The sequence below is a fragment of the Mustela nivalis genome, assembly GCF_964662115.1.
Source record: "Mustela nivalis genome assembly, chromosome: X".
In the NCBI taxonomy this organism is placed as follows: Eukaryota; Metazoa; Chordata; class Mammalia; order Carnivora; family Mustelidae; genus Mustela; species Mustela nivalis.
The window spans coordinates 35,671,561-35,698,748 of NC_139040.1; the positions used below are offsets into that span (position 1 = coordinate 35,671,561).

General features: G+C 40.4%; 2 protein-coding genes across 5 annotated transcripts in view; one reads left to right on the forward strand and one right to left on the reverse strand.

Moving 5' to 3' along the window:
* The window catches only part of TRPC5 (transient receptor potential cation channel subfamily C member 5), a 256,603-nt gene that overhangs the window by 133,855 nt on the left and 95,560 nt on the right, over window positions 1-27,188 (forward strand). For both annotated transcript variants that reach the window (XM_082716419.1, XM_082716418.1), the window contains one exon: window positions 17,770-18,291. In XM_082716419.1, the coding sequence (XP_082572545.1) occupies window positions 17,770-18,291 (522 nt within the window). The remainder of the gene's footprint in view (window positions 1-17,769; window positions 18,292-27,188) is intronic.
* Window positions 20,358-27,188, reverse strand: part of TRPC5OS (TRPC5 opposite strand) — a 57,524-nt gene continuing 50,693 nt past the window's right edge. For all 3 annotated transcript variants that reach the window (XM_082716432.1, XM_082716430.1, XM_082716431.1), the window contains one exon: window positions 20,358-24,868. In XM_082716432.1, the coding sequence (XP_082572558.1) occupies window positions 24,285-24,617 (333 nt within the window). In that variant the 5' untranslated portion in view covers window positions 24,618-24,868 and the 3' untranslated portion in view covers window positions 20,358-24,284. The remainder of the gene's footprint in view (window positions 24,869-27,188) is intronic.

Genomic DNA, 27,188 nt, shown 5'->3' on the forward strand with positions numbered 1-27,188 from the left:
AGTGACTTAAAGGAGCTAGGTTATTTTTACCTGGAAATCATTCTTTGGCCATCCCCACTATTTTTCATTCAAACTGAGAGGAATCCTGAATTCATAATTTCAACCAAATGATTCAACTAGTAATGTCAATTCCATCCCCCTTGATCTTCAGGATTGGAGAACACAACCCAATAGTCAGACAGTATGGCCTGATAAGAACACTAGGCTGACGCTATCAGTCTGGAGCTCTTTCTCTGGAACCAGGCTAAAATATTTCCTAAAAGACCCTTGAACCCAGCATCCATAAATTTATCAGATGAGCAAGAAGCCACCTTGTACCTTTAGGGAATGAACTAGCTATAAGATAGAAAATCTTGTTTGTTTTTTTGTTTTCTGTTTTTTAAGCAGGGTAGACTAGACCAAATGGCTTTATTCCCAAAAATCAGTATTGCTTAGCTTTATTCCCAAAAATCAGTATTGCAAAGCACTTAAGAGTTAACATTGGTGAACTTCTTGCCATTGGTGTATATAATACTGATGAAGCCACAGTACCACATCCACTGCAAATGCAGCCCATCATCATCTCCTCCTCCTCTATTTACTCTTCCTTTTCTTCCTTTTGGGTTACTCTGAGAGTCTGGCTTCTCACTTTCCCAGCACAGGCCAGGGTACTTCCCCTCCAAACATATAGTCAGCTAGTTTTGGAGGACATGGCCAGGACCTCTATCCGACACTAACCAAGAGTAGCCTCAACCTTTAGAGATGTGTCTGCTAGAAATACCACTTGATCTTCCAGAGTGATGCCCTTCAGTGAGGTTCCATGAGCCTTGATCCAGGTAACTGTCTCCTGGCTAGTCACCTTGAAGATGTGTAGCTCCTGGGCAGGGACAAAGAACTACATGTTGTCTACTGAACCAACCACAGCCATAACTGCCCCTACCATGAAGTTAAAGTCAAAAAATAGGAAGGAATACATCCTCACCATCTGCTGCATGTCATGTCACTACTCAAGGAAGCATTCTTAATAGAAGGTTCCATGCTAGTACCCCAGAGTGAAAGATGTCAGTGAAGCCATAAAGCATGTCCAGTTACATGTGTCCTTCAGAGAGAAGGAAATGTTTTGCAAATGACTGAAAGGTCATCCTTACATTTGAAATGTCTTTTGTCTTTCCATGCTTCAGATTTGGGGCATGTTTGACTTTAGGGACAAGGCAGCTGATGTCTTCCTAATTTGGCAGCGATCAGCACCTAGCTTACCTTTCTCTGGGAAGACAGTAACCTGCTTCTGTAGCCTGGGATTGAAAGGGAGAAAGACAGGCATGAGACAGGAAAGACAATAGCCCTGGGGTTAAAAGCCCAAAGTAGCTCTCCCTTCTCCCATCTTCAACCAGAGGCAGCCAAGCTCCTGCCCCTTTCCTTTAATACTTGGTCGGTTCTGACATGAATAAAACTCATTCTGCTTGAGAAGGCCCTATTGACCATGCAGCTGTCAGTCCAAAGGAATAAAATTAAAAGTAATGTCAGAGAGAGGAAGAAATTATGGTGTGGGGTGGGGTGGGGGGGAGGGCGACATTTGTCTTGAGGTTTTCTCTCAAAATTCAATAGAGGGAAAATATGAGTAAATGCAGTACATTATATGGATATTAGTAAACATTTGCTTGTCAAAACTGTGTTTGGAAAAAATTTGCTTGTGACTAATGGTGTCAATATGATGGGCATTAAGTTCAATCATACAAAGACCTAAGCAGAACTTCCTACCAACCAAAAGTTACATACTTTTTAGAATATGACCCATTTATTATTATGACCCCATAATTTAATTCTGGCCATTGTATACCTAAAAATCAGCTATTTCTCATGATGTATCCTGCTATAGCCATCTGACTCTCTTTTAAAAGATTTTATTTATTTGAGAGAGAGAGGGCGCATGAGTGGGGGGAGGGGCAGAGGGAGAGGGAGAAGAAGTCTCCACAGAAAATAGGGAGCCTAATGCCTAATGCCCACACAGGTCTCAATCCCAGAACCCTAGGATCATGACCTGAGCTGAAGGCAGCCTACTGAGCTACCCAGGTGCCCCACCATCAGAGATTTTGAATCCTGTGGTTCTGCTAAAGAAGAAAAAATATTCTTAAGAATTTTTTTTTAATTGGGACACTTGGGTAGCTCAGTCAGTTAAGCATCTGCCTTCAGCTCAGTTAGTGATCCCGGAGTCCTGGGATGGAGCCCCGAATCTGGCTCCCCTCTCAGCGGGGAGTTGGCTTCTCCCTCTGCCTCTGCTCTTTCCCCTGCTCATGCTCTTTCTCACTCTGTGTCTCTCAAATAAATAAAATCTTTTTAAAAAAGAATTTATTTTTATTTTTAAAGATTTTATTTATTTGAGAAATAGAGCACGAGTTAGGGGAGGGCAGAGGGAGGGGAGGGGAAGAGGGAGGGAAGGAGCAGAAGGAGAGGGAGAAGCAGACTTTCTGCTGAACAGGGAGCCTGACAAAGAGCTTGATCCCAGGATCCCAGGACCATGACCTGGGCGGAAGGCAGAGGCTTAACTGACTGAGACACACAGAAGCAAAAAAAATAATAAAATAAAATAAAAATAAAAAAATAAATAAAATTATTTATTTACTTTTTTGAAATGATTTTTGCCAAGATTCTTGTTCTAGATAGACCTAAGCTTCTTGGCATTATCCAGGCTCAAGCTTCAAACTTCTTTTCTTAAAACTTCCCAACCTCAGCCAAGTCCTGTACAGAGTGAGGGACTCCTTATTGCATGGGTGTTTCTGAGAGAACCCACTTGGAAATCCCAGGTCAGAAATTCAAGAAGAAAGACCCTAACTACAAAATTCCACAGGTGCCTCCAACAATGCCAACCATAAAACATGTTTCCTGCCATGAATGGCAATCATTGTAGATTTGTCTCATGTTTGCCTGGAATATCCATAACTCATGGAGTTTCCATTTGGATAATAACCAAGGGCCCTGACTATGCTGGTACCATGAGATGTGTGGGTCCTGACTCCTTTTCAGTGCTGCTAAGAATAGTAGAATTATAGTATTGTGCCATGAGAAGATAATCTCCATTATGAGCTGCCTAGTTCTGTGCCACTGTAGCCCTTGGGTACCACCACCTCTAGATAAAGATACTTCATTCCCATGGGTTGATTCTTCCAGTCCAGACTCTGGGATTTGTCTTATTCCCATTGATGGGACTCTTAGATCTGGAGGCCAACAGCACAGCAACTCAGCATCCAGTCAGCCAAGCTGCTGATCCCCTCTGAGTCTTGCATTTTGGTAGCTATACCTATGTCCTTGTCTTCTTGTCACTTAACCAAGGTTCTGCTTTTAATCTCTGCTTTCCTAAATTGCAGGCAATTTTGTGTCACATGGGGGGATATTTGGCAATGTCTCGAAATGTTTTTGGCTGTCACACTTGGAGAGGAGGTGCTACTTGTATCAAAGGGGTAGAGGCCAGGAATGCTTCTAAATATCCCACAAAGAAAAGAAGAGCCCCCCACAACAATAAAAAAATCATCTGGACCAAAATGTAAAGAGTGCCAAGGTTGAGATACCCTGGACTAACTCCAGTAACTGAGTCTCCATCTTATATCCTGCCCAGCACTTCCAATTCATGTTCCCAGACTGCTACAATACCAAGCACCTGCCTCCTAGACCTCTGTGTACAACCACACTCTCCAGATACACTGTTCTGCCCACATATTAAGAAAGCTTTCTTAGGGATACCTGGGTGGCTCAGTCAGTTAATCCTCTGCCTTCAGCTCAGGTCATGGTTCCAGGGTCCTGGAATCAAGCATCACATCAGGTTCCCTGTTCAGTGGAGAGTATGCTTCTCTCTCTTGTTCTGCCCCTCCCCTGCTCATGCTTACTCTCTCTCTCTCCTCTCTCTCTCTCTCTCAAATAAATAAAATCTTTTTTTTTTAAGAAAGTTCTCTTATCCACAAATAACATGTCTGGGCTACTTCTGATGCCAGACACCCATCATTCTACTACCCTGGGCCTGTTAACAATCCAAGCTCTGGATCGAAACTGCTTGGATTTAAGTCCTGGCTCCTCCATTTGAGGAGGAGCTATGTAACCTTACACAAGTCACTTTACCTTTCTGAGCCTCAGTTTTCTTCTCTATAAAATATAAATAATGACTGTTCTGACATCATAAATGAGATAATACATATCAAGTGCTTAGAAAAATTTCTAGCACATCTTTAAAAATTTACTAAGTGGGGGCATTTGGGTGGTACAATCAGTTGAGCATCCAACTCTTGGTTTCAGCTCAGTTCCTGATCTCATGGTCAAGCCCTGTGCTGGGTTCTGTGTTCAGCACGGGAGTCTGCTTGTGACTCTCTCTCCTTTTCCCTCTGCCCCTTCCCACCAAAATAGAAATAAGTAAATCTTTTTTAAAAAGAAGCATATGGTAAATATTTGTTATTAACCATTGTTAAGGCATTTCTAGACTGCTTCAGCAGGTCTCTCTTATCCAGTGACCATCAACTCTCCAGAGCAGTGCTGTCCAGTAGAACTTTCTACCATGACAGAAATGTTTTTTATCTATGCTGTCAAATAAGGTAGCCATAATATGGCTGTTGGGTAGTTGAAATGTAAATATTGTGACTGAGGAACTAAAATTTTTAAATATTACACAAAAAATAAAAATGAGGGGCGCCTCGGTGGCTCAGTGGGTTAAGCCGCTGCCTTCGGCTCAGGTCATGATCTCAGGGTCCTGGGATCAAGTCCTGCATCGGGCTCTCTGCTCAGCAGGGAGCCTGCTTCCCTCTCTCTCTCTGCCTGCCTCTCCATCTACTTGTGATTTCTCTCTGTCAAATAAATACACAAAATCTTTCAAAATAATAATAATAAAAATAAAATATTACTTAATTTTAGTTAGTTTAAATAGCCAGGTATGGATAGTGGTCATCATAATGCACAACACACTTCTAGAGATTTTAAAACCTAATATACTACTGAAAATAAAATTCCAATAAACTCTCCAGGGGATAGGAGTGGCATTCCCACTCCCTGTCCTTCCAGCCCTGGATAATTATTGGCTTAGCAAACCACTGTACTGATAGGATTGTGTTGCAATCCTCAGGTGGATTAGGATAGATGAGCCTAAAATTGGCATGATTAATTCTAGTTAGTTCTGCTTCTCCTGCTCCAGTCAGCCCACTGCCAAACAGGCCTCATACCCTAGAGCAGTATTTCCCAACTGGGATGATTTTGTCTCCTAGGGGATACTTGGCAATGTCCAGAGATATTTTTGGTTGTGAAATCTGGGGAAAGGGAGAGCTAATGGTGGTGCCTAGAAGGAAAAGACCAGGGATACTGCTAAATACCCTACAATGCATAGGATGATCCCCCACAACAAAGAACTCTCTGGCCCTGAATTTTAAGAAACTCTGCCCTGTATGGTGAGGGGAGTCTAAAACAACCTCAGACAAGAAAGCATCTATTGTGCTCTTAAAGGTCTCCAAGGACAAGGACACCTGGGTGGTCCAGTCAATTGAGCATCTCACTCTTGATATCAGATCAGTGTCTTAATCTCAGGTTCAGGAGTTAGGTCCACAGTTAGACTCCATGCTGGGTGTGGAGCCTACTTAAAAAAAAAAAGTCTCCAAGGATGGAGATCTCTAACATTCCTGAAGAATCTAGTGCAATGTTCATACGAACCCCTGTTTACTCTCTTCAAATTACCTGCAAGGAAATTGTTCCTTTCCATATCAGGGGCTCAGTTTCAAAAACCAATTTTTCAATCTGAATTGCAAAGAAATTTCTAAGATGATGGAACCTATAGCAAAGAAAACTGGATCTAGTTTGCCAGTGAATAAGATATGGGAAGAAAGAGAGCCTTTGAACGTGCCAAAGCTTTAGGATGAATGACACATTATGATTTCCACAGTATGTAATAAAACAGCTGACCACATTACCCCAAAAGGTGATATGGTATAAAAGAGTAAAGACAGTCTCAAAAGTTGTTGGATTTCCCTATGTTTACAGCTTCTGAAATCATAAGGGACTATTTGGAGAAGCCTGAAATATTAGGGCCATGCCTCTTCGAAATTGATAGCATGGAAGGTATTCATCCTGTGCCTCAGAGACAGAAATTTGGGGTATAAGGCCCATGAGCCTGAGACAGTCATTGGTATAGATCTTGTGCTTTAGGTCTTCTGAATTTCTCCATGCTGAGGTTTAGGTACATTTTCTCACATATTATCTTCAGGGAAGAAGTTGAAAAGCCTCTACGTTCATTTTAGAAAGCCAAACTGGATAATTCAGGCTATCAACCCATTTTTCTTCTAACTCTGAGCTTGGGAAAACTCTAAACTATGCTATGTAATGGTCTCTTACCCTGCACTTCACTTTGTCTAGCTATACATCAAATGCCTCCATGTAACAGCAATCCTCAGGGCCAGATTTGCAAAATTGAACCCTGACAATGTTTTACCACTAGATGGAAAAGAATTGATGACCTTATAATGTTGCCTTTGCTAAAAAGATTGAGGAAAATGATCTCCTCACCTCCTCAGGACCTCTGCCCACACTTAAAGTAGCTCTTGAGCATTAGTATTCTACCTCTGGAGACTAAGGCCAGCAGTTCCCTAGCTTGTCTTAGGTGTGGATAGCCAAAAAAAGTAGGAATGTGGGATCCATAATTGCTTCACAATTGTGACACAATCTCTTCTCTCAAGCCTTGTCCTTCAATTATATAACCCTTCAGTCTGATGCCTGCATATCAACTGAGCAACTTTAAAACAAAACGCCATTTGGCACCTGTATGGAGCATGAGATGAAAATCATTATTGGCAGAGAGAATACTTTTGGTAATATTTAACACAAATTTGGCCTCTAGATTTCCAGCCTCATTTTCTTTATACCATTTTAAAAGGTCTCTTACATATCACAAACCCACATGAGGCCCTTTTCTTTATCCAGCCTTATTCCACACTGTTTTTGAGAGTAATAGTGAGAATTACCCTTTTATAACTTTGTTATCTAGTCTGAGAACCAGCTGAGCCTAACTTTAATCACGCAAGCTCTTCTAGGCCTAAATTGACACTCCTGGTCATACCTACCAATTTTCAATTGCATGGCAATGAACATACTTTTTGAGTGTATGGCTGTGAGCTACTTAAAAAGAAATAGAGATTGTTGGCTCCGTTTTTTGTTTTTTGTGTTTTTTGTTTTCACAAAAGACTTTCTTTTGGTTCATTCTGATTTTGTTTTGCTGGTAAATGTGTTCCTATCAAGATCAGTACCCATGGTCAGTACCTGGGTGGCTCAGTCAGTCAAGTGTCTGACTCTTAATTTCAGCTCAGGGTTGTGAGATCTAGCCCCACGTTCGAATCCATCCTGGGTGTGTAGCCGGCTTAAGATTCTCTCTCTCCCTCTGTCCCTCCCCACTTCTAAAAAAATTAAAAATCAATTTTTTAGAGATTTTATTTATTTATGTGACAGAGAGAGCAAGAGAGCACAAGCAGGGGGAACAGCAGAGGAAAAGAGAGAGTAGGCTTGCCCCTGGGCTGGGAGACTGATGCGGGGCTTGATCTCAGGACCCCAGGATTATGACTTGAGCCATAGACAGACACTTAACCCACTGAGCCATCCAGGTGCCCCTAAAAAAATTTTTTTAAAAGATCAGTACCCATTGGAAAATTTGGAAAATAATCAATGTCAATATGTATCGAATTCTATGATATAGATGATGCCAGTCTAGTTTCCCTCACATGGTCCTCTGCCTTGGTTGGATCACTAAGGTTTCTGTAACCGGGTTCTCAGCACTGTTCATAAACCATTACCATGCTACCCAAACTCACACTGGTCATGTGATAAGCAATGACATGGAAAATTCTGAATCAGCTTGGTAGTATCCTTTTCCCAGCAAAGCAATCTACAAGAAAAATTTAATTTAAAAATTACTTGGTAACCTATAAAAAAATGAATCAAGAACAATGGCTTTCCTAAAGAGATATTTGTATCATGTTCCACCATAGGACTATCTGCCAAGCTAACTACACTCATATTGGCAGATTGGGGCTCCATTCCTCTGGATGGTCTTAGAGACACAATAACCAGCCCCTTCACTTCTGACCTTTTTCCCACCTCCATAATAACCTACATCTTCTGATTTACTTATTTTTGACTCACTGCATCATTTTTCACTATTTTCCTGGGAAGCGTCATATCTTAACAGTGCACAGAATGCCTTCACAGAGGGCTAGCTCCCCCAAAGCCACCCACAGCATATGCCCTTCATATCTTGGCTTCTTTTCCTCCTCCTTCATTTCTAATATCTATCCAAAGGTGTACCTTACTTTTGGAGTTGATGACCCCCATCATTCGATATACCTGTATTTTGAAAAGGAAAGTGTATGGAATAATTCATTTATAGTTTGTGACCACCTAGATTTGAGAAGAATAACTTTCTAGGTTTCCTCCACCTAGAAACCTAAAATTATAAACTTTCACCGCCTATGGAGTTAGCTATATTTATTTTCTCATAGACTTAGCTCTTGTCTTTTTTAAAAATTAAGAGCTCCCATTTGCTGAGAAATTGAGAATGGATTTATAGCCTTCCAAACCTTGAGCAATGTTATATAATGTTTATCTGGGTTTAAAGTAGAACATTAGCTGATGAGATCAATTAGTACCCAATAAAACCTATATTATATACTTATATCTGAATATTCAATGTGAGGATTGTTATAGATTTGTTTATTGATGTAATAAAATCAAATATTTGGTCTTTTGGTGGTTGGAGGTGAAGTAGTATAGTGGTTAACAGTATAGACTTCAGAGCCAAACTGCCTGGGTTCAAGTGCTGGTGACTACTTCCTAGCTATATGACCTTGGACAAGGCACTTACCTTCTCTAAGGCTGAGTTTCCACGGGTGTAACTGGGAATAATTACCATGTCTATAGCATAGAACCATGGTAAGGACTAAATGAGATGCTCCAGCATGGTGCCTGGTGATATGGAAATGTTGGGGTTCAGAGCAAAGAGTCAAGAAAGAATTCCTGAGATGTCTTCAGTGTAAAAAGGTGGTTTTCTTTTTTTTTTTTTAAGATTTTATTTATTTATTTGACAGAGAGAGATCACAAGCAGGCAGAGAGGCAGGCAGAGAGAGAGGAGGAAGCAGGCTCCCCGCCGAGCAGAGAACCCGATGCGAGGCTCGATCCCAGGACCCAGGATCATGACCTGAGCTGAAGGCAGCAGCTTAACCCACTGAGCCACCCAGGTGCCCCTAAAAAGGTGGTTTTCTTAAAGCACAGGGACAAAATCTGTGGGCAGAAAGAGCTGCACTGGGGTTGTTCCGGGTGACTGACTGTATGCTTGCAAGTTCAGTGGGGGTTAGGGACAGCACAACCCTCCAAGGTATTTTGGAAAGAAGATTTCCTAGATCCTGAGGGGGCTAGTTATGGTTGGCAAAAGGTCATTTATTACTGTTTAATAAAATCTCTGTCATGAGACCCTTCAGATACACAACAGTGGGCCATCTGCTTGGAAGAGGATGCCACCATACATTTTGGGGGTCAGAGATAAAGGAAGGAATGTCTATATGTTTCAAACAGACACACAGGATCCTGACAGTTTGGGACAATGTTAAGCCAAGATTGCATTTTACTCTTAGCAGAGTGTCAATATCCAGGCAGCTGAGTTCCCAGAGGAAGGTCACTCTGACTATTTCAAGGCCTTGTCAACGGTCTGTAAGTAGTAAGGAAATTTAATTTTTCTTTTGCCTTTGCTTCCCACATCACCGGATATATGGAAAGCATTCAATAACCAGTAGCCATTAGTATTATTTTTATCCTATGTTAATCAAGTAATGCTATCCATTGTTATACACATTATTGATTTTTACATATCAATACTGACCTTTTTTTAAGGTTTTCTTTATTTATTTGAGAGAGAGAATGAGAGATAGCATGAGAGGGGAGAAGGTCAGAGGGAGAAGCAGAGTCCCCGTGGAGCTGGGAGCCCGATACAGGACTGGATCCCGGGACTCTGAGATCATGACCTGAGCTGAAGGCAGCCGCTCAACCAACTGAGCCACCCAGGCGCCCCCAATACTGACTTTTTAAAAATACCACGTGGGTTCTGTAACATTATCCCCATATAGGTTTGTCTTCCAATCTGGATTATAAATACTTTGGCCTTGATATCAGCAGAGATGATCTAGCAAATCTTAATTCTAATGGTTCTGTTTTTATCAGACTCTGGGAAACAGATTATTTCCCATCTGATGCAAATGGCTGCTCCAAAGTAGCTCATGTATTGTTACCCCTACTGGCTAACTGACCTTACAGGTAAGGCAGAATAGGCAACTGGTAATATGACGTGATTAGATGCCCATGTTCTCCATTTTTTGAGTAATACAGAGAAACGAAATTTCATTTCCAGCACTGCTGAAAAAGATTGAACATTGATTTCATCTGGCATGTTAGGGACAGGAGAGGAGGAGATCCTATAGGTAACAAAAGAAGTATTGCAGTTTCACTAAATCCAGGCACAAGATGGGAGATTTTTTTCCAACATGATATTATCAGGCCAGCTGCATGAGGAAGCACCAATTGGAGAGGTTTGGCCTATGACCAGATGACATTGTGGGTACAAATGAGGTAGCTGCTGATAAGGGTCTGCCCATTAATTACAAATTTCAGAAGCTTGTGATAAATTCCAGCAAGGGTGGCTGCTTAAGGATATTAACAATAGGGTTCAGAAAAATTCCTATTAGCAGATTATGTCCAGTAATGAGTTAATGAAAATGAAATGTATCATTTGGGCCCCTTGACTACAATAACTTTGTAAAAACCTCAGCCAGTCCTGAGAGTGGGGAAGGTGGAGTATTGTCTATTCCTCTGTACCCTCTGGCAATGGAAGTTAGGTGAAAATATAAAGAAGCTGATTTTAGTTCATTCTGTTCACTCTACTGAATTTTATGAGATGAGCTCTGAGCCTAACGACTCTGTTCTGTGCTCATTAATCCAAAAGGATCCGGGATTATAATGCTCTCTTTTCAACAGGAGACCTAGGGCAGATCCAGGTGCAAACTCATTAGTGTCTGAATGCAAAGCCCCAGGGAGAGGTGGACAAGGTAACATCTTTAGTGGCCTTGCCCTAAACCCACAACATTGCAAATTTTAAAACTCATTCAAGTCCGTTTATGCACCAGGTTTCTTTAGAAAGAGAGCAGTAGATAATGTGAAAAGAAATCTAATTTCTTGGTGTGTTGATTTCATTCCCCTCCCCCCTTTTCCTCTTAAAAATCGTAACTCTTAATGGGAAGCGCAGTATCATTCAGTATAATTTTGGAGTTCAAAGAGAAGACAAAACTTGGTAAGAAAAGAATGAAATTGAGTTTTCCACCTTACCTCAATCTGAACACAAAATGGCTGTTTGAAGGATAATTTAAAAAAAAAAAAAGTTTAAACCATGATCCTTATACAAATTTAAAGTAAACACGTGTTGAAGTATTTATTTAATTTATTAATTACTGAGGGATGCAGGAGTCCAGGGGTCTGTAAACTATGGACTACAAGCCAAATTCTGCCTACCACCCGTTTTCGTAAATGAAATGCTATGGTGTACAGCCACACCCATTCATTTCCATATTGCCCATGGCTGTTTTCCTGCCACAAGGGCAGAGTTGTTTGGCTCACAAAGCTTAACCTATTTCCCATCTGGCCTTTTACAGAAAATGTTTACTGACCCCTGATATAGGCCATCAGGAATGCTGAAAAAAAAATTTACCAATAGATGCAAAGATATTTACAAGCAGATGTTTAAGGCAATGATCAATTGCATCTCACCAAACAAGAAATATTTACATGACAATTTACAGCCTTGTAAAATAGCTCAAAGACAATGAAAACAAGGATAATCTAGAAAATATACCAGACCTGGAGTATTAAACCAGTTACATGAAACTCAGATTAAGATCCAGAGAGAAATCTTATTTGACAAATGAGGGCACAAGTGGGGAAGAAGCTGGGATTCAGAAACTAACAGAACAAAGAATGTCCTGGTTGGAATTTGGGATGGAGGAGGCTGAGACTGGCTACTTGAGCACACCCTACCTCAAGCTTTACTTGCTCTGGAAATGGGCTGGGTCCAGTCTTTGGGGTAGATCAGCAGGCAGAGCTGCCAGAGAGCTGGAGCAGGCTGAGGCTGATCCTGTTTACTCCCTTGGTTTCAACTACTCTTAAAGGCAGAAGACTCTCACACTTGTACTTTGAGCCTTAACCTTTCATTCAGATTCATACCAGAGTTATACAATTTCTTGTCACTGTTCTGCCAGGTACTTCAAATTCAACATGTCCAAAATTGAACTCGTTTTAATGTCAAACCTGTTCTTCCTCCTGTATCAGCTATCTCAATTAATGACACCACTATTCAACCAAGCATGCAACATTCTTGATTTCTTCTCCTTCCAGTACTACCTGACACATCCAGTGAATGTTTTAAATCTACTCTCTATCTCTAGAATTACTGTCTAGTTTAAGATCCCACCATCTCTTCACCTGAACTAATGAGATCTTTTTGTAAGGGCCTATTTAGCCAGAGTGATTCCATCTTGGATTAAACAGTGATTTTGAGCCTGTGAGGTGGCTCCATAGCTCAGGGGTTAGAGCACTGGTCTTGTAAACAGTGATTTTGTTGTTTGTGCAATAAAACTTAAAGTGACCCTACCCGCCCCCCCACCAAGGGACTTACTTAAAAACAAGTCCTGGAAACCAGTCCCAGGTAACAAAGCCCGAATACAAGGATGGGTCAGGCCAGGTGGAGGTATCCAATCAGTGGGAGTGCATACTGTCTCCCTAGCTACCAACGAGTATGGGCCCCACATTTTGGGCGCCAATTCTGACCAAGGTGATAGGCTAGTTCAAATATCTACTATAGGATAAATTGTAATTCAATTGGTCACTTATGTGTGACCTAGCATGACTGCGTAGCTTTCTCTGTGTGTTACAATCTCATTGGCCACCTGTGCGTGGTCAGGCCCAACCACATGGCCTTTGCCCTTAAAACCTAGTCTATAAGGCAGAGAGAGGTCGCCTCTTTGTAAGAGACGGCCCTGGCCAGTCATTTTAATTCTCGATGCTTGGCGCGAAATAAAGCTTTGCTTGACCTTCGTTTCTTATCAGTCTCATTCTTTTGACCATGGACCCAACATTTCAACTAGTCTTATCTTTCTGAAAATCATCCAGTGATAAGCTAGAGCTGGCTTACACTGGGTGGTGAGAGCTACTTGTACATACTACTTCCCAACTCGGGGTTCTATGTTGTCATATTGGTAGCTAGAAATCGGCCACAATGGGAATACTTAAGACCACAGAAACTGGAAAACACTACAAATCAAGATTTTTTTTTTAATGGAGAGATTCTTATTAAACATTTACCAGCATATTTAACTGCCCAGTCTTGGGCCAAACTGATCTTTGTGAAACACTTGTTCAACTATGCCACTCTCCTTGATAAAAATTCTTCAGTTAGGGGCCCCTGAGTGTCTCAGTCGGTTAAGCATCCAACTCTTGGTTTCAGCTCAGGTCAGGGTCAGGTCAGGTCAGGTCAGGGTTGTGAAACCAAGTCCATGTCAGGCTCCTAGCTGGTCATGGAGCCTACTTAAGAGTCTCTTCTCTCTCTCTCTCTATCTCCCCATTTGCCCCCTCTCCCCCTCACTCTCTAAAAAAAAGGAAAGAGAAAAACAACTCTTCAGCAGCTCCCCATGGCCAAGAGATAACATTAAATTCCCTAACATAACATATTAGACCTTTCATCATCTGGTACCTGCCTAAATGTCCAGCTTCCCCTCCTACCCCTCCTTCATCTCATAAGTTAAATGTTAGCTCAAAGGTCATAAACTGGTCCACTCAAGCCTAAATTGCCTCGTATATGTATCTTGTTGGAACTGCACACTATCTTTAAGCTTTTTTAGCCAGCATTTAAAACTTTAAGAAATTCTCCTCTGAAGGGGATTAAGAGGTATAAACTTCCAGTTAGAAAACAAAGCATGGGAATGTAATGTACAGCATAGGGAATACAGTCCACAATATGGTAATAACGTTCAATGGTGACAGATGGTAACTATACTTATCGTGGGGATCATTTTTATCACGTTTCAAAATATCAAATCACTAGGACATACACCAGAAACTAATAAGATATTGTCTGCCCATTATACTTCAAGTTAAAAAAAGATGTTATTCAATAACAAAATAAGAAATTCTACTACAAAATCCATTATTTCTGACTTCTCTTAAGCACAACGCTGAGCCCTTACACATGCTTATAACAACAATTTTATAACGACAAGGAGCACCGCAGCAAATACCCCCCTTTCAGAGGGCAGGTGCTCTACAGTTCACTAGTTCCTATCACACATTCATCCAAATTATGCATAAGTACCCACATGTAGCCTTCATTTCTGTTACCTACTGTTGTAGACCATATCACAAAGTCTTGAGTATTATCAGAATTCTCTCACCCTCATTATAGAATCTCTCTACCATGGCTGGCCTGATGATAACTCATGGTGCCTTCCCTAGGAAGGCAGCAGGATGAGAAAAGAAGCAGAGAACGGAAGAGCAGTATAAATCTGTGGACTTTGGGTCAGAGTCTCCACATTAAAACACCATAATAGAGAAAATGGCAGGCAGGGACTATCCTAGGTTGGGGAGACCTCAAGATATTCCCTATAAAGCCCATTTGCTAACCCTCCTTAGTCTTGGAATGTCTACTGCTTTCTCAGATGGACATGAGAAGGAAAGACCCAAGGAGATTATCTCACATTGATTCAGATCATGAGAGCCAGCCAGGTTTATAAATGAGTCAATTTCTTAATTTGAGAACAGAAACCCCCCCCCCTTTTTTTTTTGGCCCAGTGCATATTGTGTGTCTAGCACTGTACTAGATGCTAGAAGGAAAACAAAAGCAGTCTAAGACAGAACTGTCTTAGATTCACAACCTTACTGATGAAGCAAGAAATGTGTATTTGAAGTAATTAAAGAAAAATACAAGGGGGCAGCATAAGAAAAGTGAGATCTTTGATGTAACCTAGTGCCCACAACATCTGGGTGGTCAGTAAGAGGTAGGATCAAGTTAAGACGAGGAGCTATTGAAGAAGCCTCACAATGGCCCTTCACTGGCAGAGAAATGGGGAGATCCCTACACACACGGGGGTTCCCACAATGCTATATACCCAGAGAGCAATGAGTGAGATGGGTGTGGCAACTTGTGAATAATAAGGTTGACTGGAGGGTGGAAAGACATATCTGGTCATTGTAGACCAGTTTTCTTTTTTTTTTTTAATCTTTTTTTTAAATTTTTTTTTCAGCGTAACAGTATTCATTGTTTTTGCACCACACCCAGTGCTCCATGCAATCCATGCCCTCTCTAATACCCACCACCTGGTTAAACCAGTTTTCTTTTAAAAAGATTTCCTCTCGGGTGCCTAGGTAGCTGGCTCAGTTGTTAAGCGTCTGCCTTCAGCTCAGGTCATAATCCCAGAGTTCTGGGATCGAGTCCTGCATCAGGCTCCGTGCTCCATCGGGAGTCTGCTTCTCCCTCTGACCTTCTCCGGTCTCATGCTCTCTCTTACTGTCTCTCTCTCAAATAAATAAGTAAAATATTAAAAAAAAAAGATTTCCTCTCTTGTGTCACATACTCAGTAAGTCAAAGAGAGAATCAGAGACTCCTTGTTGAGCACTACGTCAAAGACAATGGAATCAGATTGCTCTAGAAAGCATTTCAGCTTTTAGCATAGACAGCAACCTTTCAGTTCCATGACACAAGTGGTGCTAAGTAATAGTTACACGTACTATTGTCTGTCTTGGACAGGCTTGTCACCACTGGCATAGAGAGACAGAAAGAAGAAAGAGAAAGAGTAAGAAAAGAGCAAAGAAAGAGCAAAGAAGTAGGGGGAGAAAGATGACAGGAAGAGCACCACGGCAGGGAGGAATTCCTCCAATACAACCCAGGGAATCCTGTGCTACAGGCTATCCTCCCTCCACCTGCCGCCTCCTGCCTCTGGATCATAGCAGAGATTGAGAAACGCTTCTGTCCACAGGAAAGGGGCAGATTTCCAGAACTGAGCTCCTTTCTTCTGAGTGGACTGTGACACATTGTTCACTTACCGTCTCCCCCAACTCAAGGCTTTATGTTGGTTGTGTTTACATTTATTAATGGGCCCACTCAGACCTACTTCTTCCTTAGCCTGTAGGCTTGTGTTCATTTTGGAGATTATTCTTTCCTGTGTCCAATTTACTTTATGAGACAGTTGCTCACTTCCTGCTGTCTTGTTTGTAGCTGCTTCCTCTAAATGTTTAACAACACCCAGCTCTCATCTATTCAGAGGCTGATGCAACCACTCCATGAAAGAAACAGATTTCTTGCAAACTCCTCCCCCTTCTTCTCCACCCCTCTCCCACTCCCTGTTTTCTGATCACTTTCCTGTTTGTGAATCCTTCATCCAAGGTGAGGAGGCAAAGAACACATCCTTTTGTCTGTTCATCAGGAACTTCAATGTTCTAAAAAGGGTTTTTTAAGAGTAAAGAGAAACTATTGAGTAAAACAGTGTTTGTCTATTCCATGAGAATCTCAATTATCCATGTTTTGTTCTCCCCAATTCAAATGAGTATTTGGAAGTGTTTCCTTTGAAGTATATTAAGATCAATATTTCACAATTTCCTGGAATCCCATTCATGCTTTCAATACTCAAATCCACCCCTCCATGAAGCCTCCTCTGACTATTCCAGTGCTCCTTATTCCATTGCTCTAGATCCTGACACACTGAGACTCTTCTGTGAGTACAGAGCTGCCCCCATTTCCCTAATACACTGAGAACAGACTGGGTCCCAAAACACACATTTTAAAGCCAAAAGTTTTTTTATTCATTGATCGGATTCTGCAAACTCACCTAAAAATTCTCCTGAATACCCAAAGGACCCTAAATCTTCCTCCAATCGCTGTTATTAACACCAAGCATTACATCATAGTCAGAACGCATATGCTATCAAATGTCCCTTTTGCTATTGGTAACCCCTCACCCAAGCCAAGAGGTCTTCATTTACAGAGCACTTCTTTCTGACAATAACAGATTCTCTCTACCTTGCTGGGACCTACAAGAAGTTGGTCTTTGGTCCCCTGAAGTCTTATACACATATAAAGTCAATTGGAACCACTTGAAATTGTCTTTTCTTCAACATCTGGTGCTTGATTTAGTGGCATGGTCTTTAAAATTACTGGTTGTCATTAGACTTTCAAATATTCCTGCAGTCTCTACTGCTCGTTTGGAACTGAACACATGCTACTATGTACTCCTACTTACCAATTTTATGTAAGTCTGATCCACCCAAATAAGCGCCAGAAAGAGAAAATACTCCTTACTTTTCTATATCCCCCATCATGTCTCAGACAGAACTGGGCATATTGTGGTTGCATAAATTTCAGAACAAACCTCTAGAGTCCTACTGCCTGGGTCTGAATCTTGGCTCAGTTACTAAAAGGTATGTAACCTTGGGTATGTTCTTTAACTTGTGTGTCTCAGCTTCTTGATTTGGGGAGAATATTTACCTCACAAGGTCATGGGGATTAAATGAGTAAATACACATAAAGTGTTGTGTGCCTGGCATATGGCAGGTATTCCACAAAAACTTATGGCAATGAGGGGAATTGATAAGAGAATGGTGACTCCCAATTCCTGAATCACTAACATTGGATGGACTCCATGCTCCCTCTCTCTCCCAGACTTAATCATGCCCTTTATGATTTTGTTTTATTGTACCTAGGTCCCCACCCTGATGATGGATACCCAGTTCTCTGAGTTCACACCAGACATCACTCCCATCATGCTGGCTGCCCACACCAACAACTACGAGATCATCAAATTGCTTGTCCAAAAACGAGTCACAATCCCACGGCCCCACCAGATCCGCTGTAACTGTGTGGAGTGTGTGTCCAGTTCAGAGGTGGACAGCCTGCGCCATTCCCGCTCCCGGCTGAACATCTATAAAGCGCTAGCAAGCCCCTCACTCATTGCCTTGTCAAGTGAGGACCCTATCCTAACTGCCTTCCGTCTGGGCTGGGAGCTCAAGGAGCTCAGCAAGGTGGAGAATGAATTCAAGGCCGAGTATGAGGAGCTCTCCCAACAGTGCAAACTCTTTGCCAAAGACCTGTTGGACCAAGCTCGGAGCTCCCGGGAACTGGAAATCATCCTCAACCATCGAGATGACCACAGTGAAGAGCTTGACCCTCAGAAGTACCATGACCTGGCCAAGCTGAAGGTGGCAATCAAATACCACCAGAAAGAGGTAAGCTGAGCTTTTCTCTGCTTTCAGGAAAGCTTAAGCCCTCCAAAGTCCAGTGCAGAAGAGTGAGAGTCAACATTGTTTCTACCATTTAGTCCTCATAATTGAATGGTTCAACAGGACTCAAGAAAACAGTGAGGCTCATTTATCCAAGATACATACAACCTCCCCATATTTTCTTTATAGAGAGATAAGTAGGGAAAAATGCTGAATATCTGATTTGTTGATAGGAAAGTACTCATAGTTTCAAAAAATGCTTATTCAGCACTGTTCTAGGTGTTTGGAATACAAAAAAAAAAAAAAAAACAGGCACTTACCCTGCCTTCATGAAGCTTACAAGTTAGTTGTGGGCATTACATAAATGATCACATTAGTGAATATGTAATTACAAGAAACATAAGTGATCTAAAGGAGAACTTCTATAAGAACACATAACAAATGAGCCCACCCTACATACTGGGGCCATGGTGGTCAGTAATTATGGAGGGCTCATGATATGGATGCTTTTGGAAATGAATTATTATTGTTAATAGCATCTTTGATTAAAGGAATCTGAAACACTAGGAATATGGAATATTCAAAGGAATATGAAACACAGGTCATGTTTCATAACTGTGACTCCCTGTCTACTTTACATGAATACTTATGTTAATCTCAGAAATCCCTCAAGATGCTTTCAGCATATTACTAAGGCTTTTAAGATGAAATTGTGAGGGGTAGAGAATTCAGTGGTTTTCCTTACCTTGCTAAAGTGAAGTTCTATCCTTCAGAGGTATAATGGAGATCACCTCCAAAGATTCTTTATTACCCTGAAGAGATGTGACATTTAAGACTGATGGATAGTTGTATCTGTCAATACAAATAACTCCCAAATAACTGAAGAACTAGGGTTTTTTTTTTAATTATTTTAATGTTCTGTTGGTTGGTGGGTTAGTTGGTTGGCTAACTGGCTTGTGAGCTAAGGGATATACAGGCAGAAGAAAAACAAGTTTTAAATATGGACTGGAGAAATAGGGTCCTTGAAAAAATAAATACAAACCCAATACAATGCCTCAATACCTCTAGTCTATTGAAATAAGGCTATCAATACAATAACACAATAGCTGGGGTACCTGGGTGGCTTAATTGGTTAAGCATCTGCCTTTTGTTCCAGTCATGATCCCAGGGTCCTGGGATAAGGTCCTGTGTCAGGCTCCCTGCTCAGCGGGCAGTCTACTTCTCTCTCTCCCTCTGCCCACCCCCACCCCACTTGTGCTCACTCTCTCTCACTTGCTCTCTCGCTCTCAAATAAATAAATAAAATCCTTTTTAAAAAAAAGAATACAACAGTCAAGTTTGATGTAAAAAAAATCATTGTAAAAATCTAGTTGGGTAATAGTGGGTTAATAGTGTTCAGAATTACATAACCCCTCAGGAACAAAATCTTAGCCTGAAATGGAATATAATTTACTGTTTCCTGGAGGTCTTTTTCATTGTTGGTTTTTCCTCATTATCATTCCTATTTGCACTGGAATAGACTCCCAAAAAGAGTCTACGTGGTTAAAAAAGGAGAGAGAGAGAGCCCAGAAGAATGAAACAAAAGGTGATTCCAAACTATAATTTTTACATGCAGTTAAGTAAGAAAGCCTTAATCTCTCAGAAAACAGGTATAAAACTACTAGATAATCTTTACATGTTGCATAGACTCTTGGGATTTATCACATGGACATTTTTCAGATATTTCTAAAAAGTCCTGATTTCATATACTGTTCCATTGTCAAATATACCATACCAAAGTCTTTGAAAACTTTATCACTGTATTTCATCCTTATTACCATTGAAGGTAGGCAAAAAAATTATTTTAACTCATTTTACAAATAAGAAAGGACTGTATTTCAGAGCTTTGTTCAGGATCATAGGACAAAGCCAGAAGTAGAACTTTCAACTCCTGGTACAATACTGTCTCTGAGTGTACTCCGTCTTCTGCCATGTGGGATTCTTTTATGCTCATTTGGGACCTCCAAATTCACCACCAGGTAATTTAAATGAACACAAGTTCTTTGATTTATGAATGAAAGTTTATTAGTTAAAATATGTTAAAGCACATAGCAATAAAACAGTGTGGATCAGTAACAAAGATGATATTCAATTCTAATTTAATGACTGGCATTAATCATCACATAAGGATACAATTACATAGTTGCAACCTCTCATGCAAGTTAGCCAAAACACATAAGGATGAAAACTAATGCCTCCCAGTTCATTGCCATCTCCAACCTATCTCCCTTGGTTTTCACATTCTCAAGCTTGACTCAGAATGATGAGCCTGTCTCCCTCTCTATCCCTCCACGCCATTCAAGAATTGGCTTTGATGTCAGTCTCAAGAAGATTCAGAAAAAGGCTAGTTTAAATAAAGGACCAGCCATTCTCTCCACTCTCCTGGAGGAGAAATCCAGGATTCCAATCAGAGGTATTCAAAGGTGGACTGCCAAATTAAGTAATATATCTCCTTCTAATTGAGATTTTAAGTGCATGACCTGTGTCCATCGATCACCAATCAGCTATTTCTATCACTATCAATGACTTAGGGTTGGCTGATTTGCATATGATAAAAACAGGGCTTTGTTCATAAACCTGCTTAGGAACTAATTCATACCATGGCTTTCCCCCCTAAATAGCTGCATGACTATTCTATGTAACTTACTGCTTTTCTTGTCTCAAAAATACTTCCTTATAAGCTCTTATTCTTAACTATGTTGTTATTGCCTACACTTAACACTTAACTTCTTATCACTCTTTTCTGAAAATACTCCCTTACTAGCTCTTATTCCTAAGTATTTTATTATTGCCTACACTTACTTCTTATCACTTTCTCATAAAAATACTTCCTTACTAGCTCTTATTCCTAAGTACTTTATTATTGCCTACACTTACTTCTTATCACTATCAACTCTAATCATACTTAATACAACAACCCACTGTTTGGAGTGGGTTTACATCTTAACAGTTCTTAAACACATGTAATCACACAATCAAAGCAAACCGCAATATATTTTATCTAATTCTGAGGAGCTACTGTAGTACAATCTTTCCACATGACTCATCCAGCCAGAAGGCTAGCCAGCTTCACATACTACGAGTTTGCAGCATCTTCCAGCTTTGATATATAAGGACCATGTTGAGTATTAGTTGCATTATATGCTGGTTCAAGCTTTATCTTGTTTCAAAGTCTGGAGTAGTCCCACAGATTTCTCTTTTTTTTTTTTTTTAAGATTTTATTTATTTATTTGACAGAGAGAAATTACAAGTACACTGAGAGGCAGGCAGAGAGAGAGAGAGAAGGAAGCAGGCTACCTGCTGAGCAGAGAGCCCGATGCGGGACTCGATCCCAGGACCCTGAGATCATGACCTGAGCCGAAGGCAGCGGCTTAACCCACTGAGCCACCCAGGCGCCCAACACAGATTTCTCTTGATGTATTTTGATGGTCACCTTTAGTTAGTATGCTTGCTTGAATTCTCTAATAGTAACAGATTTAATGAACTCATACTAATCCATTGTGGAATTGTTATAAAGTATATATTCCAGAGTTCTACATAGAGGAATAGCTACCGTTGGTATCAATCGTATTTGAGGAGCACCAGAACTGTCCATCTACAGTGAAATTACTTGCTGAATAGAATTTGTAGCAGATTGATGGTCTGTCCTTGGATGTTTCCTGATCTTGCCCAAGTACTCCTGCCCTGGGTTTTATTCTGACACAAAATTAAAGCCAATTTCCTAGAGTCCAAATTCCTAGTGGAGAGTATATATCTTTCCCAGCTGTTTCCAAACTTTTAATTAAAGCATATATTCTTTTAACTTCTATCCAATTCCTCTGTGATTCTTCTTGGTTGCTACATGTACAGATTTCCTTGTTTAATTGTGGTCACTAGTCCTCCTTATAAAACTGCTCCAAATGGAATGGTGGGATAAACCATTTCTTCTTGCTTTCCCAGTGCTATATTTTAGTTAATTTCACATAGTGCCTTTGCACCGCATCTCTTATTTGCCATTTTGGACATACCACAACAGGTGAGTCCCCTACCCTAGGAAAGTAAGGCTTGATTTGTCCAATTAGTACAGCAGTAAAGTCCCTTAACCTGCTATCTGGTCTGGCTTGTAATTACCCACAGTAATTTCCTGGTGATAGAAATTTTATTTCTCCTCTTTGTGTCTTTGGGCACTGGTATAAGTGTCCTGAATCCTCATCTACTCCATGTAGCAGTCTATTGTGGAACAGAATCATAACATGCTTGAGTATCTCCCTTAAGTTCCTCTCATTTTCAAAAAGATATGTGGTAGTTTTTTTTTTTTAATACAGCAGTCTTTTTCTTTAATTTGTTATGTATACTCAACCTGAAATTCAGTGACAAAACTAACTTATGTTTCTCTTGCTACTGCTTATCCACATTGGATCTCTAACTTCCCCCACATTTACCTTTAAAGGTAGCTAATTATCCCTGTATGTAGACCTCACTTAGGATTAGATGCAGCATCTGTCATGTTGGTTAGTTCTGAAGCTATCTGTATTCAGCATATTTTTAATCTTTTTGCTAATAATATGCCTTAGGACTCTATACAAATTGGGTATAGTCTGGTTTTCACCAGAGTGGATTAACTTCTACTTATCATTTCTTCACAATATGAATGCACCAATCTATCGTAACTACTACTATGCCTTACCTAGTTGTTGCCCATGTTGTAAGATGCAAAGGCCATTCTCTAGGAAGGAGGACCATCGTGTCCATGGGCTTGTCTAAATGGAAGCAAGATTACTATATGGCATGGAATTAGTAAGAGCAGTGAACTTCCCACACATTTATTGGGTCTCTTTCTATTTTAATATGGGTAGAGGAGTCCTCCAACTATTGCATTTTAGACTTCTGATATTTGTAGAATTATTAGGGCTAAATACCAATCCATATTTTATTCAAATTCACTATTGCTGCCATTTGTCAATAGTTAAGATTTTTATGTCAAGGTGGCAGCAGGTTCACTATAATAAGCCTATCAGCTATTCTTTATAAATCTAGCTATACCCAAGAAGACATACTTTATCCACTTCTATTTGTGGACTGTCATGTCTGAGCCTATGCCACAAAGGGTTTGACTGCATTGGTGAACAGTCTTCCTGGGGCTTTGTTTAGACCTGCTAGTATTAGTACCACCCTCATTGTTATTTGATATAATTTCTCCTTTCCATTTGTGGAACAATACTGAAGACTAGTTGTAGTGTGGGTCATCATTTGAGGGAATAGTCCTGCATTGGAACTTCTTCACCTCAGCTTTCTCAAAGGTTTCCCTGGCAAAAGTTATCCAAAAAACAGTTGTATTATCTGATAGATGGTGCTTTTTCAAAATTGCTTCCCCTAAAATCCTTTGGTTGACAAATCCTCTCCCTAAAGGCCTAGTGAGGAGTTCTGTCTTTTCAAGTAAAAGTGTCCCAATGCTGTCCTGTCAGCATGATGTATTCATTATAATACCATCTTGGGGAATATCCCCCTTTTGGTTTCCACTTGCAGAACAATGACATTGGGTTCCAACTCCTGATAGAGTCCATGAGGTCTTAACTCCGTTGTTAGGTGAGGAGTTTCTTTTTTTGGTATCATTTGCTTCTGTTATTAAAAAACCCAACAGAAGAACAAGAACAGGTAGAGAAAGGCTAAAGTTGCAGCTTTTAAAAGAAATATAAAGAAGAAAAGAGACCAGCTTCTACTGGAAGTAAATCTAGTATTAACTTGTTCTATAAGGTGTTAGTAAGGAAAATGTACAGAACTAAAAGCTTTTAAAAGAAATACAAAGAAGAAAAGAGACTAGCTTCTACTAGAAGTAAATCTAGTATTAACTTGTTCTATAAGGTGTTAGTAAGGAAAATGTACAGAACTAGGAGAAAACATTGTTAACTCTCAGAAAAATCAGAATCTATTTAAAACAGAAAAACTATCAGTTTTCACATGCTGCTGGGGGCAAATTTGGTCTTAACCACTTCTTAGGTCATCATTTATACTGGAGAGTACATCTTCATATAAGTCTTCTATGTCTACCATCGCTTGATCTATGTCAAGGACTAGGTCTTCGTCTTCTCTTGGTAGAAGTATTGACTCTAAGTCTGAGAAATCAGCAAGGTCTGGGAGCGAAGCCTCCTCAGGAGAAGATGCATCCACTTCTATCTCTTCTGCTCTATCATTCTGCTCTGCACAAGGAACTTGTTCCTGTGAAATCAGCTGTAAAAGCTCTTCAGCTATTCTTATTAACTGGGCTACACAATCAACAAGTCCAGCAACCAACATGGGGATTGATGTGGACTCCATGCCTCAGTGATCTCCTGAGTAGATAAATATTACTGAAAGCTGTAGCAAATGGGCTCTAAGTGATAATGGATCCTGTGAGCTGGTAATGGTTCTAAGGTTGGTTTGGTTGAGAAATGAGGCTGTTAATACGATCAAGTACAGAATAAGACCAGTAGTCCTAATATGGTGCTCTTGTTTTTGTTGGCAGTAAACTGCAATTATAGTGACCACCAGAGAGACTGCCACCGCCAAAAGAAAACAGCAAAGCAGATCTAATAATAGAAAAGAGAAATATAAAGATTAGTATTCTTGAGTCTTTATCCATCCTACAGGATCTGGCTATAGGATAAGGCTGAAAGAGTATCCCTAGCTATGGATCCTCCTTTTTGATGGCCTTATGAGGATCTACTACTCATACTCTCTTTCCTTCATACTTCTCATTGTGATCTCTTCTTACAAGATTTAAGAACAAAGTAAGCGTAGATTTTTTTAAATTTATTTTTTTAATTTATTTTTTATTTTCAGAATAACAGTTTCATTATTTTTGTACCACACCCAGTGCTCCATGCAATCCGTGCACTCTATAATACCCACCAACTGGTACCCCGACCTCCCACCCCCAGCCCCTTCAAAACCCTCAGATTGTTTTTCAGAGACCATAGATTTTTTTTTGCCCATCTTTCTTGAACATCTCTGTTGAAGAAGTTACACTCACTCAGAGTCTCTCAATTAATTCTGTCTTTTTTAGCACCTTTACTGCATTGCCATTTATATCTGGTGCTGTTAAATTCTTTGTGTTTTTAGTCTTCAATTCTTAAGGTTTCCAATTGGCCCTGCAGCCTGGGGAATTTGTGAAATCAAAGTTCCACAGTCTATGTCTTTTGCCAAATTTTGGACAACATCTGTTGTAAAATTAGTTCCTTGGTCATTTCCTATTACTGCCAATACTGCATATCTAGCAACCAGTTCCTTCAATTTTGTCTAAAGGCATGAACATACTATTCTCTTCTGCATGCCTGGTATGCTCTGCAAACCCTCTTCCCGAGGAAATTTATACTTCTATAAGGCAAGGAAATTTATACTTCTATAAGGCAATATTATTTATTTAAACATCTAAAGTTTGGCCCAGTATCATCTACTTCATACACTGGTCTGGTTAAACATGCCCCACTCCTCTTAAAAATGAGTTTGTTGGGACCCCTGGGTGGCTCAGTCAGTTAAGCGTCTGCCTTTGGCTCAGGTCATGATCCCAGGGTCCTGGGACTGAGTCCTGCATTGCTGGGGGGGGGGGTCCTTGCTCAGCGGGGAGCCTGCCTCGCCCTTTGCCTGCTGCTCCCCTGCTTGTGTATTCTCACTCTCTGACAAATAGATAAAATCTTTTAAAAAAAGAAAAAAATGAGTATGTTAGTAATATGACATGTTTCATATTGCTTACTCACTTGTTTGTTTGCTTCATACATTTTCCCCTCTACTCTTCCCCCTCTGCTTATCTAGGACATTCATGTCCAAATGCCAGGAGGCTTCATGGGCCCATTCTGTGCCCTTAAATTGAACTGACAAGGGAGGTGAGTTGGGACTTGGGAGTCCCCAGGACTGCAGAGTCCACATTAGTTTTAGGGGTCAGATTGTCTCCTCTTTTACTCTAAACAGATTATTGCATCTTCCTGTTCTGATGTGTTGGTACATGTCCTATATGAATTGCTGAAATTCTTTCATCAATTTCTTTTCTTATCTCCTTTTACCAGATTATTTTTCCTGCAACAGTCCAGTCTGTAATGTTCCATTTATTATGGCATACATCTTCAGTTCATGGCTGATCAGTTTAGCTATATATACCTTTGACCAATTGTTTCCTTAGGTATGTATACACATTGAATTTCTAGCCACTAGTCCTACAAATGGGGCTGGTTTTACTTCTCTAGCCTCAGTCAAGCTTTTCCTAGTGGAAAGTATTAGGAAGCAACCATCCACCTCACTCCTTTAGGATATTGCCAAATTTATCAATGCCCTATTTCCAGCAGTTCTGACCAGAGTGGGGCCCAGCAAACCAAAGGCACTATCATATCTAACTAACTGTACTCCTTAGACATTTATTGGAGTACAGAAACATTGCCCAGATGGTCTGTGATTTTTCACATGGAACTTGCTGGTCTTCACAGGACCTGCTTTGACCCATGCAGTTATATACTATCTTCACTTAACATAAGTTCTTTTAGAACCACACTTTTTTTTTTTCGTCCAAAATCCTGACAGTAGATGTGAAGTTTGCCCCAAGAAGAGTCACAACCATGATGATCAGAAGGCATGATTATGGTTGTAGATAACTTTTGATCTGAAATGTAGGAGAATAGGCAGTGGAGGTTATTTTATTAGCTTAAAAAATCTCTGCATTTTGACTAGAGGAAAAAGCAGTCTGGTGGAAAGAAATAATGAAAAGAAATTATGAGAGGAATTTGGTATTAATGTAGAGTGTGGATCAGAAAGGAAACAGAAGAAAAGTGTGTGTTATATATTACTAGAAAGTACCATCACATTTTTCAAAGGAAGCAATAGTCTACTATGGTACCCATTGCCCAAGGGCACAAGAGAAAT